Here is a 16,702-nt window from a genome sequence, read left to right as displayed (position 1 = left end):
CTTGGGTTATTGACACGAGGACCAAATCATCTCAGGTACAGAGATGAAAGTTATGGCCAAAGCAAAATAGACAAGACAGTTTTAGGTGGAAAACACAGGCTTACCCAACAGAGACAGGGTGGTGGTATGGTCACGAGGTAGACAGTAGGTAGTGGGCAAGAGGAATTGGCAGGAAGGTCTATGACAGAAAGGGGGAAGATAGGTGTGGCCTTGAAAGAGAAGGATGGGAGTAATCACAACAATGGAAATACTGAGCATGAAATGGGCCATTTGTGTTAGAAAATTTTGAAATAAAGGGGAGGGGGTCACGTAAGTACTTTGACGATGAGAAAGGTGACAATTCTTTGTTGGGTTTTGCTAAACACACCTGTGCTGAAATAAAAGAAGGGGAAAATAATAGTTTGAAATCCAAACTAAATGGGCCAACCCACATTTGGAAGGTTTACTCACGAAATAAATGGTGCAAAAAACACATCGGCCATAACAAAATAGATGAGTCCAATGTTGGTAAATTAACAAAATCAAATAGCAATGAACAAAAGCAGGCCAACAGTGTTTCAGGTAAACATGACATCTCTCCACCAGTGATGAGGGGCAGTAGACTGAAGGAAGTTTCTGGTTGGGAGGAATAGAATTTTGAACAGTAGGAAGTAGAGGGTTTAACATTAGCCCCAAGTCCTACAATTTGTGAACAGGTAAAGGAAGCAACATTGAACTAGGCCATGACAAAAAATTTGGGAGTAACATGTGGCAAAGAGGAGGACTCAATGGTGTCTAAGTTGATTAATATGGAAGAAAGGGATAAGGAAGAGGCTCAAAGGTTGAGAAATAGGGAGGGTGACTGATGCAAATCATAACCTACAACATAAGGGGTCTGGGGAGGGGGGTAAAGTGGGCAGCAATTAGAAAATTGGTAAAAAAAGAAAGAATAAATATTTTGTGCTTACAAGTGACTAAGAAGGAGCAATTAGATAAGACTGTATGTCAAGCCTTGTGGGGTGACTCAGATGTTGGTTGGGAATTACAGCTAGCATGCAATAGTGCTGGAGGATTATTATGCCTCTGGAGTGAACAAACCTTCAAACTGGAGAAGAAGTTCAATGGATGTGGTTTCATTTATTTAGAAGGCATTTGGGTTGCTGATGGTTCAAAAGTAAATATAGTGAACATCTGTTTGTCATGTGATGTGGTTCTGAAGAGAAACTTGTGGGAACAAATTAGACAGCTGAGAAATGCAAATTTGGGAGGTTTATGGTGCATACTAGGTGACTTTAACAATATCAGAAGATCATCAGAAAGGGTAGGCCTTTGTCATAGGAGGCAGGATGAGAGGATTGTGAAGGAATTCAATGACTGGATTGCAGGCGTAGAGGTTGAAGATGTGCCTTGTGTAGGGAGAAAATTCACCTGGTATAGACCAAATGGGACAGCTAGAAGTAGATTGTATAGAATTTTTGTATCTTCTGAATGGTTTAATAAATCAAGGAAGTACTCAATTTATATTGGAGTGGAATTTCTCAAATCATTGCCCAATCCTGCTTAGATCTTCAAGTGTGGACTTGGGCCTAAAGCTTTTTCGGGTTTTGGACTGCTGGTTTCAAGACAAATCATTCAGAAAAGTGGTTTGAGAATGTTGGACAGAAAACTCTATAAGGGGTTAGGGGGGCTTTGTGTTAAAAGAAAAAATTAAGAGAATTAAGCTGAGGCTGAAAGCTTGGAACAAGGACCAGTTTGAGGACACTCAGAAGATGTTAAGAAGTATTGAGATGGAGTTGAACAAGCTGAAAATGGAAGGGGATGAAAGACAACTGAATGATCAAGAATTAAAGTTGCAAAAACAAGTGCAGGAGGACTTGTGGGTAGCGGTTCATTCTCATGAATCCTTATTAATATAGATGACAAGGATTAGATGGATCAAGGAAGGGGACTGCAATTCTTGCTTCTTCAATCTGATAGTAAACTATAATCGCAAACACAATATGATGAAAGGAATGTTTGTTGATGGGTGCTGGATTGAAGAACCTAGCAAGATCAAAGAGGAAATTTGATTGTTCTTCAAGAGATTTGAGAAGTCTGAGTGGGAGAGACCTAGATTAGATGAGGTCAGATTTCAAGTCATTGGCTAGCAGCAAAATGAACTTTTGGTTAGATTTCAAGTTTATCAAGGAATTCTGGGATGTGATCAAACCTGATGTGCTCCATTTTTTGGACGAATTCTATGCCGAAGGGAAGCTATGCTTCTTTCTTAACACTGATCCCTAAGGTTCATGATCCCCAGAACCTCAATGAGTATAGACCTATCTCACTAATAGGTAGCATTTACAAAATTGTGGTTAAGCTGTTAGCAAAAAGGCTGAAGAGGGTGATGCCAATCATTATAGATGAGTGACAATCCACCTTCATAGAGGGCAGACATATATTGCACAGTGTTCTTATTGCTAATGAAGCGGTTGAGAAAGCAAAAGGATGTAACAAGTCTTACCTGGTGTTCAAAGTTAACTATAAAAAAGGCGTATGACTTAATAAGTTGGGGTTTTCTGCTATATATGTTGAGGAGGATGGATTTCTGCTCTAGATGGATTAATTGGAAGCCCCTTGGCTGAGTTCACTCCTCAAAGAGGACTTAGACAAGGAGATCCACTAGCCCCACTTCTATTTAATATTGTTGCAAAAGGATTAAATGGTCTGATGAGAGAAGCAACAGAGAAAAATTTGTTTGAAGGTTTCTCAGTTGGAAGAAATAAGGTGGAACTCAGTCTCTTACAGTATGTAGATGATACGATTTTATTTGGGGTAGCATCGATGAAAAATGTTAGAGCAATCAAGGTGATATTGAGGAGTTTTGAGTTGGTATCAGGGCTAAAGATTAACTTTGCAAAAAGTAGCTTTGGGACGATTGGGATGTCTGAGCAATGGATGAAAAGTGTTGCGAGTTATTTAAATTGTAGATTGTTGTCTGTACCTTTTTCATACTTGGGTATCCCGATTGGGGAAAACCTAAGACATAGTGCGACTTGGGATCCTATTGTCAGAAAGTGAGAGAAAATTGACAAAATGGAAATAAAAGTATCTTTCCTTTGGGGGTAGGATAGCCTCATAAAGTCAGTCCTGACCTCGATTCCTATTTTCTTCTTTTCTTTTTTCAGGGTTCCGAAAAAAGTGGTGGACATGTTGGTGAGGTTACAATGATGATTCTTGTGGGGAGGAGACCTGGAGCAAAAGGGTTTGTGAATGAGGGACTTGATGAAATTCAACTATGATGATTCTTGGTAAATGGCGGTGAAACTTATTCCATCACCAAGGACAATCGTGGGCTCGAGTTTTGGAATAAAAATATGGAGGATGGAGGAACTTGAATGGGTCAAGAAGGAGCAACATAGAATCCTTATGGTGGAAGGACCTTAGTTTCATTTATCATTTGACTAGGGAGGGGTGCTAGTTCAAAAAAGGGATAGAATGGAGGGTTGGGTGTGGATCAAGGGTGAGGTTCTGGGAGGTGGGTGGAAGGAAGATGGTATTCCGCTGATGGAGAAGTATCCTAGACTCTACCTCATTTCTCATCAGCAAAAGCAGTACATCTAGCAGTGGGAATGATCTCAAATGTATGCTGGGAGTGGAACTTGCAGTGGAGGAGATTCCTTTTCGAAGTTGAAAAGGAAATGGTTGCTAAGTTTATGGACGAAATTGATGATCTCATGGTACATACTCACCGATCTGATAATTGGGTTTGGAAGGGAGATTCAAGCGGGACGTATATAGTCGAGAATGCGTACATGTTGCTTGACAAGGGATTCGACAGATGAGAATCAGCATGGAGTCTATAGTGAATTGTGGAAACTCAAAATCCCAAGCAAAGCCTCTTTCTATGCTTGGAGATTAATCCAGGACAGATTACCAACAAAGATTAACTTACGTAGGAGGAACGTGGAAGTTATATGCCCATTCTGCAGAAATAATGAAGAGGATGCAACACACTTATTCTTCAACTGTCATTAAGTTTTGCCACTTTTGTGGGGATCGATGTCTTGGATAAACATGGTGGGAGTATTCCTGCGAAGTCTAAGACATCACTTCCTCCAACATTCCTTCAGCAGGTTTTCTGGTATTAGGTTGCAATGCTGGCAGATTTGGTGGATCTCCCTCACATGGTGTATTTGGCTCCATAGAAATAGGATCGTGTTCTCAAATGACAGTTTCAACAAAAACAAACTGATGGAGGATGCTCTATTTTTTTGCTGGACAGGGCTCAAAAACCTGAAAAAAGGATTTGACATACCTTTCCACTACTGGTCCAGTAATATCAGGGATGGATTTTGTAAGCAGGGGGGATTAGCATGTAGATAATGGGTTGTATTGTGCAAAATATACAGTCAGATTTATGGTTACTTAATTCTTTCTATTCAGCTTGTATTAGGACACCATATTTCTGCATATTTTGGTGTTGTTTTGTAAATACAACAGTATCCCTTGCACTGGTTTTCTAATTATGAAGGGATACAGCTGGACAGATGGAAAGGGTGGTGGTTAGCACTGACATGGTCTATTTGGAAGCATAGAAATAGTATAGTTTTCTCCAATTCTGCCTTTAATGCAAACAAATTGGTAGATGATGCAGTGTTTCTGTTATGGACTTGGCTCAAAAACTTAGAGAAGGATTTCACCACCCACTATAATCAGTGGTCATCAAACCTAAGTGAAGGATTTCTTCGTAGATGAGGATTCGAATTTAGGCTTATTAATTGTACTAGTCTTACTATATGCTTATTCTGGTTCATCAACCAATCTGTTATGGTGTTGAACTAGACCAGAAATGTAGTTTGTATTTTAGTACCTCTGGTACTTGTTAATATATATATATTATTTTGGCTGATAAAAAAAATATATATATAATATATTAATACTTTTGCTGATCAAAAAAATAAAATTGTGTTATTTTTTGCCTTTTATTGTTTGTGGCTTCACCTGAGTGTACTTGAAGCAAACTCGTTGAATTAGGTGTGGACTTGAAAGTTTGACCAATTTTGTACAATTCCAATCGAGTCTACCTGAGTTTGATAAGGTCCAATTTTCCTAGTGGGACAGCACATATTTTTTACCCTGGACTCGCAAACTTGCCCAAGTTTTGTGAGTATGACAATCATGTATAGAACATATTTAGCCGATACCCATTCCTTTTGGTGGTCTGATTTGAAGTCTGTAATGCATCACAGCAGCATGGCTGAGGTCTTAAAACAGTTCCAGTGGAAATTGGACAGTGGCGACCAAATATTATTTTGGGAAGACTCTTGGGTGGGTGATGGAATAACTCTTAGAGAAAAATATCCTGAATTGTATCAAATATCCTCTCACAAACTTCTGTTAGTGGGAAGCATGGGGTCCTTTGGAGAAGAAGGTTGGCAGTGGGAATTCTCATGGAGAAGAAACCTTTTTGACAATGAGCAGGGAAGTGCCTCAGAATTTATCGAACAGGTCACAGCTCTAAGCCCTAATGAAGCTTTGAAGGCTCATTGGGTGTGGGGTGCTGATCCAAAAGGAATCTTTACCACAACCACTGCATACCTTTGTATTAAAGGTGATCAGCCAACAGCCTACCTAAATCGTGGATTCAGACAGTTGTGGGAAGTCAAAGTACCTTCGAGAGCCCTATCCTTTGCTTGGAGACTACTTTGGGATAGGTTACCGACAAAGGAAAATTTAACTAGAAGGCAAGTTGTTATCGACAGTGATCTCTGCACCTTCTGCCAAAGTCAAGTTGAATCTGCCTCCCACCTTTTTTTCACATGCAAAAAAATTATGCCATTGTGGTGGGAGTTCAACTCTTGGGTCAAGGAAGACAGAGTCTTGCATTGTAGGTCTGGGGACAACTTCACTCAGCACTTCTCCTTGGCTGCTTCGAGGGCTTCTAATAGAAAGTGGAAGATTTGGTGGATAGCAGCAACAGTAGCTATCTGGAATGCTAGAAATGATATGATCTTTAAAAATCAACCGTTTGTTATCTCTAAGTTGGTGGATAATGCAATCTTTCTCACCTGGTCTTGGTTGAGGGGGTGGGAGAAGGACTTTGCTGTTCCTTTTCAGCAATGGTCCTCATCCATGTCTCTTGTCTTTATTTAGTGTGGGATGGTTGGCTGGGTTCTGTAGTTTTACTTGTTGGGGTGGTAATTTGTTGTCTATGTTTTCTAGTCTCAGGAAATGGCATCCTATATGTATCTTTGTAGTACCTCTGGTACTATTCATATCTAATATATAAATACTTTTGGCCGTTCAAAAAAAAATTTAGCCGATAGTTACCCTATTTACATTATTTCTAGTGAGTTTTTAAAGCACAATGCTAAAATTGGGAAAATGACTCTAGGTTTGTTAGTCTGTGCAAGTCAACAGAGTTAATCCTAATATATCAAATTCCAATGTCCAAACGAAAGTATTGTCCATCAAGGGAGCTTAGACCTCGAAAAAAGCATCTTGAATGATCTAAGATCCAAATACAAGATTAAGTGCATGAATTTGAGTATTATTAGCGGTTAGTCAGTTACTGACTTGGAGATGATTAGGGATTATGTCTAATTTAAACAATATTTCTCATGTAGTTAATATAGTATGTAGTGTAATTGTGTAAATATATATTTGTTTTGACTTATTAGTCACATGGTTTTCTTCTCAAACATTCTAATTGTAAATTATTATCTGTAAAACATAAATAAGAATATGATACTCTGAACTCTCGAATCTCACTGAATGATTTCATCCACACTGTATGATTGATAATAGTAATGGATAAGATTTGCTTAACTTTTTTGGTTGCACGAGTTATTGATGCATTTTTGCTTTATCTAAGGTCATTTTATTTGCTATATATTTTGATTCTCATTTAGTGAAGTTTTTTCTTGGTGATCAGGAAGCCCAAGATTGCTTTCTTTACACATAGTAGGAAATGCTGTTGAAGGAACGATTCTAAGAATTGAAAAGAAGTATTGGGGTGGTGAAGAGGGAGATTCAGTTTACCGCTGGCTTAGGGTACTTGTAACCTCAACTTTTTGTTGTCAAAGTCTTTTTGATATGAATTTAAGTTTTAATTATGATTAAAGTCTTAGGTTTTACTTTGTGAATGTTTGAACTAGTATGGTATTGTATTTTTTTTTTTATCAGCAAAGATAAGTTATATTTATATAATAAAGAAGTACCAGAGGTACTGATTACAGTATAAGTCAACATAAAAATGGTTCCTCAATCAGGCAGCATAAGTCTGATTGGGAACCAAAATATGGGAAGAAAAGTATACATATGTTTTGATCCCAAATGTAACCCCTACTACTGCAAAAAATGATGTCTGAAGTTACTAGACCATTGATTAAAATGCAATGTAAAATCCTTCTCCAAATTATGAAGCCAAGTCCACATCAGAAAAGTCGCGTCTTCAACCAATTTGTTTCCATCGAAAGTCGCTCCGGAGAATAAAATTCTGTTTCGTAGTTGCCAAGTGGACCTGGTGATAGCCAACCACCAATATTGCCACCTCCTATTCCTACTGCCTTCAGCCTGCAAAAAGGAGAACTGCATGAATAGATGTTTTGTACTCAATGGCATGACACCTTTGAAATTTATCTAAGACATTGATTCCCACCATAAAGGTTGGATCTTAATGCAATGGATAAAAAGGTGGGATGCATCCTCCTCCATCCTTCTACAAAAGGGGCAAGTCATATCCAAAATCTGCACTTGTCTAGCCCGCAAGTTTGACTTTGTGGGTAGCTTGTCCCTAAGTAGCCTCCAAGCAAAAACTGCTATCTTACTTGGAATCCTAATTTTCCATAACACCTCAAAACATTCCTCTATACTCTCCTTTGCTGCCTCCTCCCATAACACTTCATAAGCACTTTGAGTAGAGTAAATACCCAACTGATCTGCTGCCCATTCCCAACTATCAGCTCCATGATTGTGAATAGATGCCTTCAACTTCAGAGAGGAAAGTGATGGCCAATTGGATTTCACTATCAAATAGCGGTCTTCTCCAATTAAAACGCCATTCCCATGCCGAGTTAATATGCTCCCCCACTTGTCCAATAAGCTGCTGTTGTTGAGAAGAAATCAAGTATAACCTAGGATACTTTTCAGCTAGAGATTCTTCATGACAAATCCACCTATCCTCCCAAAATTTTACCTTATCCCCAGCTTCTACCTTCCATTTGAGTTGCTGTTGTAAGCTCTTACCATGGTGTGAATGCTGAATGGCTCTTTTTAAGTCCCTCCACCATATTGACTGCAGGTTGGCGCTTCCCTCTTCATTTAAACCCCTCCATCCCCCATATTTAGCCTCCAAAACTGCAACCCATAAAGTCCCTTGGTGCTGCATAAGATTCCACATCCATTTACCGAGAAGGGCCAGATTAAAAGTCTGTATATCTTTGATGCCTAGACCCCCTTTGTGTTTGGGTAGGCACACTTTCTCCCACGATATCCAAGCAATCTTCTTGTTGTCATGTCCCCCTCCCCGAAGAAATCTCCGTTGTAATTTGGTTAATTTGTTGATAACTGATTGTGGTACCCTGAAAAATGAAAGTAATAAATAGGAATAGATGTAAGTACTGATTGAATAAGTGTCACTCTCCCCCCAAAAGAGATAAATCTCTGCTTCCACCTAGCTAGTCTTCTTTCACATTTTTGAATAATGGGTTCCCACACACGAGCTCGCCTCGGATTAGCCCCTATAGGTATGCCGAGATAGACAAAAGCAAGAACCAGCTGACTGCAGTTCAAATAATTAGCTGCCCTTTGCTTCCATTGACATTCATGCCAAAAGCACCGAAGCAACTCTTAGCAAAATTGATTTTTAAACCAGAAACCAATTCGAAAGTTCTTAGGATAGCTTTAATAGCTTTTAGATTATCCATAGAAGCCTCCCCAAAAAAGATAGTGTCATCCGCATATTGCAATATGCTAATGGTCACATCATTGCCTCCAACACTTAAACCTTTGTACAGATTAGCCTCCACAGCTGTCCTCATCAAACCATTCAAGGCTTCAACAACCACATTGAATAAAAATGGAGCTAGAGGGTCTCCTTGTCTAAGGCCCCTTTTGGGTATGAATTCTGATGTGGGGCTGCCATTTATCAAGACTGAAATTGAGGCAGATTTCAAACATCCCTCCATTCAGCTTATCCATTTAGAGTTAAATCCTGATCTGTTCAACATATAAATCAGAAAATCCCATGACACCGAATCATATGCCTTCTCAAAGTCAACTTTGAAGATGCAGCAAGGTTTGGTGCTCCTTTTAGCTTCATCAATCACTTCATTAGCTATAAGTACACTTTGAAGTAAGTGTCTTCCTTCAATGAACGCAGATTGCGCTTCGTTAATGATAGTAGGCAGCACTCTCTTCAATCTCTTAGCCAATAGCTTTGCCACGATCTTATACATACAGCCTATAAGAGATATAGGTCTGTAATCATTCAAATATTGCGGGTCAGCCACCTTAGGAATTAAGGCTAGGAAGGATGCATTGCATCCCCTAGGGAAAACACTATTGACATGAAATTCATCTAAAAACCGGAGGATGTTAGGTTTGATCAGCTGCCAAAACTTCTTGATGAATTTGAAGTTAAGTCCATCAGGCCCCGGGCTCTTGTCACTACCACAATCCCAAACTGCCATCCTCACTTCCTCCTCCGAAAAAGGTGCCACTAGCAAGCTGTTCTGCTGTTGGGTGATGGTTTGAAAAGTAATGCCATCCAATTTGGGCCTATGAAGATCTGATTCACTGAATCTTTGTGAAAAGAAAGCCTTAGCTTCCTCCCTCACTTTATGAGGTTCAGCTGTCCAAGCGCCATCCACCAGAACCCCTTTTAAAGAATTTTTACTCCGATTTGCATTTATCATCATATGGAAAAATCTAGAATTGCAATCTCCCTCCTTGATCCACCTTGATCTTGATTTTTGTCTCAAGATGGACTCATGAACTTGGGCTGCTGCCCAAAGCTCTTCCTGCAGCTTCTTCCTTTTCTGAACTTCTTGATGGGATAGTTGCCTTTGGCTTGTGACTTCCTCCAGCTTATTTAATTCTGATTCAATCCTTTTTACCTTAGTAAAAGTATCTCCAAAGTGTTCTCTATTCCATCTCTTCAAGCTGTTCTTTAAATTCTTAATCTTCTCTTTAAGGATATAACCTCCCCACCTTGATTGCCGATAGGATGTCCAGCTGTGACAGACAGTTTCCTTGAAAGACCTATCAAGAAGCTAGCAATCCATTATCCGAAGAGGTTTGGGGCCCCAATCAATCTCGTTAGAACGAAGAACAATTGGACAGTGATCCGAAAAATTCCTTGCAAGTGTAGCTTGAATGCTGTTAGGCCATCTATCAAGCCACTCATGAGAAAGAAGGAACCTGTCAAGTCTGCTTCTAGAGGCGCCGTTAGGTCTATACCAAGTAAACTTTCTGCCAAGCCACGGAACCTCCATAACCTCCAATTCCTCTATCCACTCATTAAATTCTCTAGAATAGCTGTCCTCAGCCAAGCTTTGGCCAGAGGTAAACCTTTCATCAGGTCTTCTTATGGAATTAAAGTCCCCCAAAATACACCACAACCCCCCAACCATTGACTGTCTCAAATGCTTTACTGTATCCCACAGGATTCTTTTACTATTTATATCACATGGTGAGTAAATAGTAACAATTGTGACTATTTGTGCTTCCTGGACCCATTCCCCAACCATTAAAATAAAGCCAGTACCACTGATTTTCCTCTGCAATCTAAAAGAATTATCACCCCACAAACAAAGAATGCCACCTGCTGAATTTATAGCTGGCAGCATTTCCCAATTTATCTCTACATGTCCCCATAAAGCCTGACACATGGCTTTGTCCACCAACTCTTTCTTTGTCTCTTGAAGACAAATCATGTCCACACCCTCCTGCTTTACCAATCTCCTTATTGCACCCCATTTCACACCCTTCCCAAGGCCTCTAACATTATAGGAAATTATTTTCATTGATGTCTGTTGCTGTCTCCCTTCTATTGGCTTCTGCCCTGTCCCTCTCCTCCATATGTTGAAACTTTTGAATAATTACCTCCTTGCTCCCCTCTCCCGTGAGGCCCAATTGTTTGGCCATGCTCCACATCTGAAGTGCTTTAGGATTATATATTTTATCAGAGTCAGTGGTTGCCTCCTTGACTCCATTGCTGACCTGTGGCTGGAATGAAGTTTCCTGGTTCTCGTTGTATGGTTCCCTTTGAAGTGTCGAAAGCTGTATGTGTTGAGGTTGTGTGAGTCCGTTATGTGCTGCAGCACCTGAGCCAGATGGAATAAAGCCCAAGGCTGGTTTCTTCTTGCACCTTCTCTGCCGGGAATATACCTGGCAAGTATTTGCATCCCCCTCTACTAATGGGTTAAGGCCCAACTTGGACCTTTTGTCACTGGGGGTAAAAATGGAATTATCCTGGTCCTTGAGTGTTACACGTGCTTCTTTTCCAGCAATAGAAGCCTCCACCTCCTTGTATTCACATGTGCCCCGTGTCATGAAGCTATCCTCAGCCCTCTCCACGTCACCCACTACTGCATTATCCCCCTTTTGACCCATTTCCAATCCGCTGGACTCTCCATGTCCTTCATTACCAATTTGGTGATAGCTCTGTAAAGTATCGTCTGTGTTAAGTGTTCTTACCCACTGCATGACCCCCTTTTTTGCGATATCTTCTGGCTTATTGGTGGCGGAAACTTGCAGAGAATTCAAATTTGGTCCATGCGTGGTTACCCACCGGTTTCCGCCATCAACCCGAGGATTGTTTTCATTGTCCAAAGGGTAACAACTAACGGTTTGACCATTGGGTAAAATGGGAGACTCCTGGTCTTCTGCTCCGGCGACGGCCTCCGCGACGACGCCATGAGGAGCGTTATGCGATTCCGAAGCCGGCAGGTGTGGCGGTTGCTGCTCCCCGTGGTTTTCGGCGCCGTCGACGATCATCGTGACTGTGCCAAGACGAGCACTGCGAGGTTCCGTTTCCGGCACGAGTGACGCATTATCCCCAAGACCCCAGTTAGTAAACGAAGAGCTATCGAGGAAACTGTCATCGGAGTTAATCTCTTCCGATGACCCTCTGACGCTTCTCCCTCTCCGGAAACAATCTTGATAACTACCACAGCACTCCTCGACGACCTGAACCGTGAACTTCTCTTCTCCAATCACCACCTCCACCGTGTGTTGAATTAGAGGCCTCCATGGAGTCTTAATGAGGACCCTCGCTCTGTCCAGTCTCCTCTTCTCCTCCACTGAGTCATCTAGATCCACCAGTTCACCCATGACGGCATTGTCTTACATTTATTAATAATGACAATATTGAAATTGCATTTATGTTTCTAATTAAACTTTAAATTGCTGGTGATTTTCTTACTTTCCTTGCTCTTAGATATTTTATAAATCTTTCACTTGGTATTAGAATGTCCATAACCAACTTGTCAAGAGTTTGCTCCTTTATTGGGTTCTTACCCTATCTTTGTAGTTGTCGTTGTTAAAAGAAAAAAATAAAGTGACTATGGTGGGGCCCATGTTTTAATTACATAAATGGAGGTTATATTATATTGAGGTTCCTGAATTAAATGTTATAAAGTCTATATATATGAGTGATTTCCTCCATTTTGTAATCATAAAATTAGAAATAAAATTATCTTTAGTTTCTTCCTTTCAAATTTTTCTAGTTTCAAGTTCTAGAAACTGCCTTAATATATCATGATCTGAACTTGAAAGAGGGGTGATGCAAACATGTCTAAACTATTGTAAAATAATAAAGCAAGGCCATAGACAAAAACTTCCATGTGGTTGCCATATAATTGTGGCTTTAGTAGCACATTCCTCCATATCTTGTTTTATTGTGGTTACTGTCTTGATGCTACTATTTATAGTGGTCAGTTAAATATTTGGTTGATCGACTTACTATTTTATGGCTTTATGCAGACCAGTTCTGATGGCACAAAAAAGGAAATTGTGGGTGCCACCACTGCATCGTATATGCCCTCAATTGATGACATTGGCTCCTTTATTTCTGTTTCATGCGAGCCTGTCCGAAGCGATTGGGCTCGTGGACCCATGGTTTTGTCTGAAAAAATTGGGCCTATAATACCTGGTACTAAGCATATCTTATTTTCTTAGTGTGCTCTTGAAGCTTTATATTGTTCAAAAAGGCATACAGATTTTTTCAGACATCTATGTTTCCACGGATAGACAATTTTAATGATTCAACTATTTTTTACTCTGCAAATTTAGGTTCCCCAACTTGTCATTCTCTCGAATTCCTTGGATCAATGATAGAAGGGCAGCGCTTGAACTTTAATGCTGTGTATACTGGAGGGTCAGGATTCTGTTATCCATTGCTTATAACTTCTCTCTACTTTTAGTACTTTTAATTTTATGTTACTTTGCCTGATTAGGAAATTTGTTGCTTGCTTTTCAGGGAGCAAGGAGATTGTACCCATGAGTGGTTTAGGATAAAAGACAATGGTTTACAAGACAAAATAAGTAGCAATGGTGACCATTTTATTATTGTTTTATCAGCTAAGTGTTCTTTATTTGTGATGGCAAAAGTAAATGCTTAATGTTTATGATTAGCAGATTTTTTGGACTTGACTCTCGAGGATGTTGGTGTGTGCATTGAAATAATCTATACTCCTGTGCGCAAAGATGGAATCAGAGGAAGCCCGAAGAGCATAGTGTCTGATCTGATTTCTCCTGGTAAGATTTTTTTCCCCCCTCCTCCTTAAGACCTGTGTAATGTGTCTATCATGAGTACTGGATAGTTATGCAAAATTTCCTACAGTATACACAATGCACAGGACAAAATTTTAATGTACTTTTAAATAAAGTACAAAAATAAAACTTATTTTGTAGAGTTTTCTGCATATATAGAAATATGCATGGGGAGCTTTCTGCTGGTGTGTTGGATTATGTGAGGCAGTATATTGCATGGATTGATGGTGAATGACGATGTTTGCCCTTTGTTCTTTGGTTTCGTTATGATGCTGGAGTGCCTGGGTGGTTTCATGGAACTCCAGTAATATCCTTGTTGACCATTGTTTGTAGAGAAATAAAGCCAAAATCCAAGCTGTTATTTTTGCAAAGCCTTGCCATTAGTCATGATTTTAGGTTGGTGAAAGTGGATGGCATGGCCAAGATAGTTTCTGATGTTAATTTTTTTGATTAATGGAAATGCAATGCAAGCCTTGATAATCCCTGCATTTATGGTTTTAGCTTGGTAACCACTCTGCAGCAGTTTTGATCAGAGAGGGGTTTGATGTAGTGACGAGGTGGGTCGGTTATTCTTGGTTTTTGTTTGGTAGTATTTAACATGGGACAAAAAGTTGTCCTTTAGTTTCCTGAGTAACAGAATGAGTTTTCTCTTGTACTACATCCTTTCTATTATGCTGTTCCATAAGGCCAAAACCATTTTTAAAATCAAACTTAGAACAATTGTCTTTGTGCCCCAGCCCTTTACTTTCTAGCCCACATCCTATAAATAATTAAATATAGTGTTTTCTTCTTTGTTATATGATTTCTCATAATGCCTCTCGTTTCTCTGTATTTCAACAGTTTGTTTGAGGTATAATTTTTATTTATTAAATTCTATTATGTTTTGTGAGATAGTTATAATGTAATTTTTCTTTATTATCCCCTTTGCACAGCGGATCCTAAGGGAATGGAACTTGTAATTCCTGACTGTTGTGAAGACAGAGAGCTTATACCATTGAGAAAATATTTTGGTGGACATGAAGGGGTTGGAGAGTATATTTGGTATCAGACAAAGCATAAACTTGAAGGATCTGAACTACTAGATATATCTAATGCTTCTGATGTTGTAATATGTGGGACGGAGCTGTAAGTACTGATATACTGTTCATGCTTTCTATGAGAAACTGTACCTGTAGTTGAGGATTTTGTGATTATTTTCCTTGTTATGGCAGAACATATAAACCATTACTTAAAGATGTTGGAGATTATTTGGCTCTGTATTGGGTGCCTACTCGTGCAGATGGAAAATGTGGGGAGCCATTGATTGCAATCTGCAGTACCCCAGTTTCCCCTGGTAGCTCTATATGGTTCTTTGCTGGAAGTTCATTATTCACTGTCTGATGATAGCTTTTCATCACATGGATTGAAAATTATTTTGTTGTGGGTAGTGTGCAGTGTGCACAGCTTGGCACCTATACATCTTATGCAGGGTGTGCTCACTGTAATTTGCTGTATCTGGCTATCTTTGCATGCAATAAGCTTCATTATGTTTTAGATTTTCATATCTTCTAAACTATGTTTGCCTTACTGGCATCTAATATGTGTGGTATTTAGCACATTTTATTGTCTCACTCCTTTAATAATTTGCAGCTCCTCCAGTAGTTTCTAATGTATGCGTGAAAGAGTTGTCGTCGGGAATTTATTCTGGAGAAGGTGAATATTTTGGTGGACATGAAGGAGAAAGTCTCTTTAGCTGGTATAGAGAAAATAATGAAGGAACCATTGAACTGATTATTGGGGGAAATTCTAAAATCTATGAAGTTACTGATTCAGATTACAATTGTCATTTGTTGTTTGGGTAATTATTCTATTTTATCTTTCAGCCTTTTATGTTTGACCTTGAAGATAGTGTTTGGGATGCCATGTTAAACATGTTAGCTTGTCTAACTTCAACTTGAAAGTGTGAAAGAAGAAATGATTTTTCATCTTTTAAGTCCTTGTTGCTTTATATTTTTATAAATTATTATGTGAACATGAAGGAAAAGAAGAATACTGCCTCTACTCTCAAGCGCATTTTAGTGAATTTTTCATCTCAGGTTTGATTTTGTTTTAGTATGCCACAACAGCAATGTGCTTTTGGTTTTGGGTTACATGATGAAATTGTGTGTAGAACGTTTTCGTTACATCGTTTTGGTGGTTAGAATCCTATGCAGAATAATTTGTAGAATTTGTTTGTACCTTCAAGTAAATGTTGACTTAACTGGATGATTAAGGAATAAGGAAGAGAATGAGTGAGAGAGAGATTGAGAGAGAGAATGAGAGACAGAGAGAGACACAGAGAGAGAACGAGAGACACAGAGGCAGAATTAACGTGTGTGAGAGAAACACTGAGAGTCACAGTAAGGGACCGAGAGTGGATAACGGTGAGGAACCGGAAGAGAGAGAGACAACGTGGATGGCAACACCCGAAGGAGGGCCTCGGACAACGCCATGGCGGACGGCGGCAACGCAGGACCGGAGAGCAACGTAACTACCACCAAGTAAACTGGCGTGACAAACCTGATGTCACGACATTTTACTTCACCAGATTCCTGGAGGACGCATCGGAGCAGCAGCTGTGGTACCATTTCAAGCAGATGGGGGACGTGAGGGAAATCTTCATCCCTAAACAACGAAACAAAGAAGGAAGAAGGTATGGGTTCATGAGGTATAAAGGAATCTCAAGCGTGAGCTACATGGAAAGAAAATTAGATAACATGATTGTTGGGGGTCTCAAGTTGCACGTGAGCATCCCAAAGTATGGGAGAGGAAAGAAGGAAAAAGAATCAACCGCGGCCAAACAAAAGGGGTATAAGGTGGGTGATATTCCGCGGTGCAACATGGCACCAGAGCAAAATTCGAAGAGATCGTACGCGAAGGTCGTCACCTCACACGTAGAGAACAAGGAAAGAAGAAGCGGTACCTTCCCCTTGACGATGGCACGTGG

At 39.8% G+C, this 16,702-nt stretch overlaps 1 protein-coding gene across 4 annotated transcripts in view; it reads left to right on the top strand.

Moving 5' to 3' along the window:
- The window catches only part of LOC100783981 (187-kDa microtubule-associated protein AIR9), a 93,361-nt gene that overhangs the window by 56,856 nt on the left and 19,803 nt on the right, over positions 1-16,702 (top strand). For 3 of the 4 annotated variants that reach the window (XR_005886306.1, XR_001382624.3, XM_014762016.3), the window contains exons 21-28: positions 6,896-7,014; positions 12,949-13,117; positions 13,258-13,342; positions 13,445-13,518; positions 13,600-13,722; positions 14,670-14,862; positions 14,949-15,070; positions 15,367-15,574. Coding sequence is in view for 2 of the 4 variants with exons in the window: in XM_014762016.3 (XP_014617502.1) it covers positions 6,896-7,014; positions 12,949-13,117; positions 13,258-13,342; positions 13,445-13,518; positions 13,600-13,722; positions 14,670-14,862; positions 14,949-15,070; positions 15,367-15,574 (1,093 nt within the window). In the remaining 2 variants the exon portion in view is untranslated. The remainder of the gene's footprint in view (positions 1-6,895; positions 7,015-12,948; positions 13,118-13,257; positions 13,343-13,444; positions 13,519-13,599; positions 13,723-14,669; positions 14,863-14,948; positions 15,071-15,366; positions 15,575-16,702) is intronic. The other variant, XM_003534960.5, reaches the window with a different exon arrangement.

This window comes from Glycine max, chromosome 9 (genome assembly GCF_000004515.6).
Source record: "Glycine max cultivar Williams 82 chromosome 9, Glycine_max_v4.0, whole genome shotgun sequence".
Classification (NCBI taxonomy): Eukaryota; Viridiplantae; Streptophyta; class Magnoliopsida; order Fabales; family Fabaceae; genus Glycine; species Glycine max.
Note: the sequence above shows the minus strand (reverse complement) of the source record. Positions and strands in the feature narration are given on the sequence as shown.